Source organism: Formica exsecta, unplaced genomic scaffold, assembly GCF_003651465.1.
Source record: "Formica exsecta isolate Colony F162 unplaced genomic scaffold, ASM365146v1 scaffold2055, whole genome shotgun sequence".
NCBI lineage: Eukaryota > Metazoa > Arthropoda > Insecta > Hymenoptera > Formicidae > Formica > Formica exsecta.
In genome coordinates, this window is record NW_021849353.1 from 284 (window position 1) to 5,129 (window position 4,846).

At 40.4% G+C, this 4,846-nt stretch overlaps 1 protein-coding gene across 1 annotated transcript in view; it reads right to left on the reverse strand.

Moving 5' to 3' along the window:
- Positions 1-1,100: 1,100 nt before the first annotated feature.
- The window catches only part of LOC115234769, a gene marked incomplete at its 3' end in the record, with an annotated part of 12,398 nt that continues 8,652 nt past the window's right edge, over positions 1,101-4,846 (reverse strand). Inside the window, exon 3 of the mRNA XM_029806088.1 lies at positions 1,101-1,756. Coding sequence (XP_029661948.1) covers positions 1,101-1,756 — 656 coding nt within the window. The remainder of the gene's footprint in view (positions 1,757-4,846) is intronic.

Sequence of the window (4,846 nt, forward strand, 5' to 3'; positions counted from 1 at the left end):
CTTCAAGAATTTTTGAATCGTTCAATTTTTTATTTTTCCTCAGTTTTATTTTTTATCTTGTCTTTATTTTTAATTTTATTCTTATTTTTATTTCCTTCCTTATTTAAAGTTTTTCCTTCGTCTTCATAGTTGATTTCTTCGATAATGCTATTTTCTTCATCTTCATTTTCACCTTCATTTTCAATATTCATATAATTTTTATAATCGTATTCATTATGTTGTAACGGTTCACCTTTCCCGTACGCCACGGATCAAGGCTCGCCGGTGCCAGGATTCGGGAAAAGGGGGAAACTCCAACTTACTTCACCTTGATATAAGCGGTTTAAACAATTAGGTTTATTCAAGCGGTTATTATTAAAGATATTTAACACTGAAAGCTATGTACAATGCAGCAGGCGGGAGCGGTGCGTACAGGGTTTCGCGTGAGCGGGTGTTATTCGCGATGCGTCATGCAAGAGTGGTGCGTACAGAAATTTGCGTACAGAGTTTCGCGGGAGCAGATGGTATTCACAATGCGACATGCAAGCGCGATGCGTACAGAGTTTTTGCGTGTAGCGTTTCGCGCGTGGAGCTCGGGAAGCGAGCGTGGCTCAAGCTATTAGAGCGCGGAGACCAAAGCGGTCGTATGATATAAACAGGTCGCGGTATATACAACGGGGCTAGAGTCCCTTAGGACGCGGAGACCCAAAGCGGTCTTATGGTACAAACAAGTCGCGGTATTTACAAAACGGTCTTACGGTATAACGCGGTACGGACTTATCAACTAGTAGGAGGCGCCGTCCCAGCAACCGGGAAGCCCGGCCTAACTACGGGAAGCCCGTAGCCTGGTATAACGCGGGGTATCAGGATGCGCCGTCCCAGCAACCGCGAAGCACGGCCTAACTACGGGAAGCCCGTAGCCTGGTATAACGCGGGATATCAGGATGCACCGTTCCGGCAACCGGGAAGCCCGGCCTAACTACGGGAAGCCCGTAGCCTGGTATAACGCGGGAGTCGGTTCAGGGTCCAGAGAGTTGTACGTGACAGGAATCGGGATCGGGAACTGGTAACGCTACGCTCGCCGGAGCGCCTTACATACCGGCGGCTGGCCTCCCACTCACGCGAGTCGGCGCGTGGTGGGGCGGCCCCACGGTGGGGCCGAGACACGGGTGTGGGAGCTTAGGGATGCCATAAGCGCCGAGCCTCGAAAAGCGCGCGGTGGATCGGCCCGCTAGGCCGTTAGTAACGGAGGCTGGTAACGTATCGTTACAATGTATAAATGTTCCGTAAGTGGTTTCTTCTTTTTTCTTATTCATTGGCTTTTCTGGACTGTTTAGAGCCTCGATTTTTGAATCATGGTCGTCTAATAATTCGCCCAATGGTTTTAGGCGCAAAGTCGGAACATTTACTTCCGCTTCTTCATTCAAAGTACTTATGACATTTAAATATGTCTTTCCAGCAACGTTCTCCACGATGGTGTCTTCCAAATATATTCCGTGTGCCACCTTTAGTCTTGGTATGTATCCTACTTTTAGTTTTGGATTTTCTATTTTTACATAAAATAATGATTCCGATCGCCGAGCTACTATGATGGCTTCAGGTGATAAGAACGGTATATTGATTCCAGAGACATCCAAGTGTCCTTGTGCGTAATCTATTTTCGATGAGGTTTGTTTAAAGAAATTGTTTCCTAAGATGCCGGATTGTGAGATCGGAAAATCGTTAGATACAATATGAAATATTACCGGTATTCCAAAAAGAGTTAACATAATCTTACCTAAAATGTAGACAGGATAATTATTTATACCGTTTAATTTGAGAATATTTGTGTAATTAATGTTTATTTCTTCGGGAACAAGATTTTCTTTGATTATATTTGGCCCAGATCCCGTATCTAACATGAAAGTTATATTGGTAAATACGTTATCAATATCGGCTTGAATGGTAGGCACACGACTATGTTTGTCGAGATTTACAGTCACGGGTCTTATGTTTGTTTTGGGCTTATCTACTTGGTTGCTTGAGATTTGGACGAGTGCGACTCCCGTTCGGACCCCTGTTGCGCACCCGACATTGAGGGGCCGTTGTAGTTTTCCTGATTATTTTACGTTGCTGCAGGACTTTCTTATTTAATTTTTTAACTTTAGTGGTTTCAAAAAGCTTTTTTTTAGTTGTTTCTTTTTCTGAGTGATAGTTTTCGTTTTCAATTGCTTTTTGTAAGGAGACAAAGTCAGGATAACAGTTTTTCTTTTTTTCATTACATGAAGTATGTAGATACCCGGTTTTGCCCCAACACGAAGAAAATAACAAACACGGCGGCTGTATATTTCGGTGTACAAAGTGACGATCAAAACTAATGCGATATACTCTCTAATATGTACAGAATGCAAAGCTGCATGTACCGAAGCAGATGCTCTGTGTAGAAAAATCCATAACGATTTGATATTGTTGCCCTGATATCGATCTTTTTTGGTCCGAAGATTTTGAACTTCTCTCAAAAAAGAAATATCGTGTGCACGTGTGTATGGTTCATCTTAAAATAATAATAGCATCAATCTACAACTAATAACACGAGTTAGCCAAAGATAGTAGCATTCATCACAAAGAAACAGAGATACCCTGTTTGACCCGCCTACCCGGTTTTACCCTACTTTCCTCTATATATATTTGAATTTCGTAAATATTTACTTTTGTGTTATTATTATATAATCTCTTTTTATATTATTTACTCATATTAACGTTTTATACATTTATATTATTATTATTGTAGAACCGCTTCATCATTATTTCGAAAATAAATATCATATTTATTTTATTGCACAAATTTATTGTAACATTAGAATTTTGAAAGTATCTTCTTTTTTACTGATTCTTTTTTTATTCGGAGATGATAAGAAGAGCGGGTTATCCCGTAGAAACTCACGTCATCATGACCGAGGATGGTTATTTTTTGACTTTACATCGTATCCCAGGTGGCAACGACTCTCTTACCTGTGCTACTTTCAAGGAAAAATTTTTTTAAAAGTTGTTTTTTAGGGATAAATATTAAACTTTTTTTGCGTACAAGTTGAGATTTTTTTATATTTACAATATCTCAACATTTATTATTATTATTTTTACATGTATTTTATAATTACATATATCATATTCTTAGGTCCAGTGGACTCCACGATTCTTTTCTTTCATGTAATACTAAACGCCTATACTCTGGAACTCTTTGCACTTCACAAACATTAAACCAAGGTATATCTAGCAGGCGAGATTAATATTTTAGAAACGATATCAGAACCTAAACACAAAGACGCGAGAATTTTAAACAGGAAATAAAGATACTTGGGCTGTGAGACCGCTCGAAATTTAAATCACGCGTATGCAAAAGATAAATGGACGGATGAAATAATATTTCTACTCTAAAGCCGACTAGTGAAAGCATGATATAAGGAGACCCTTGAACGGAAGTCTTCCTAATAATTAAAACGATACTCTATCGCTCTAATCATGATCCGTGACAAAATTCGCGACACTTGACACTATGTGCTCGCCTGCCAGACCACCCTTGCGCGTTATCCGCTTGAGATAAAACTCAAGTGAAATGATACAACTATCAACTTAGCCGGTCAGGGCGGACTCTCCAGTGGGCAAGGCTTAATCTTAAAAAACAAAAGCCTACACCAATAGACCTTAATCGCCTGGACCATCTTTTGGAAGGGAGACGCCTTCAACCCATGAGAAGGGTAAATTTAACCATTTGATTTGATAAAAGAGATTCTGCTTGCCTAATGGAGAGGTACGCGAGGAGATATCCAGATGCTATATATGCGAAGTCCTCCCTTGGACCGCAGCAGCTTTTTTCGATTTTTATCCAAGTATATCTTTACCGCTCAATACAGTTATCATCAGCGTTCTTTAAACAGTTAGTTGCTAGCACAATCATTATCTCTTACATGAGGCTTTAGGAAGTTAAGTTGTGAGTGAAAAGGAAAACTATCCAGTGTAAGACTCCAAATTGTGTTGTGAAACCACCTGCGACCACAGCAATCTCCATCCAATCTGACAGCACGAGCCAAGATCTTCTCACTCCCGCAAGGCTTTGTAATTTAATTTAACGATGCTCTCAATAAATAGTAAGTCACTAAATTTTTGCCATCTCTTTTTATTTATTTCTCTTCTTTCTGAAATAATGCTTGGATAATTTTTTTTCTATTAATTCATATTTCGATTTTTTTTTACTCTCGTAATCTGTCTAACCCCTTCGCGGAAATATTACTTCAAATCTCTTCTCTTACATTCTACCCGTCACCGAGGGTCATCTGTATTTCGCAGAGCGACCCGTGGCTTCCTTCTCTTCACCGAGGGTCACCTGCATTTCGCAGAGCGACCCGTGATTTTTTACTCGTCACCGAGTGCCACCTGCATTCCGCAGAGCGACCCATGACTTCCTTTCTCTTCACTGAGGGTCACCTGCATTTCGCAGAGCGACCCGTGATTTCTTACTCGTCACCGAGGGCCACCTGCATTCCGCAGAGCGACCCGTGACTTCTTACTCGTCACCGAAGGTCACCTGCATTTCACAGAGCGACCCGTGACTTCCTACTCGTCGCCGAGGGTCACCTGTATTTCACAGAGACTCGCGATTTCATTTAGTCCCTCTCTGTGGCTTCCATCTCGCGTAACTATATAAGAAGGGGGATATAATAAATATATTATAAAATATTATATATATACAGGGTGTATCCTAAAAAGTGGGAAGTATTGCAATGGGGGATTCAGGATACAAAAATAAGAGTAAAAGTTCATATAAACATATGTCCGATATGACCTTGTTTTCAAATTATAGCTTGTTTTATTTTCCAATAGAGTTAAGATA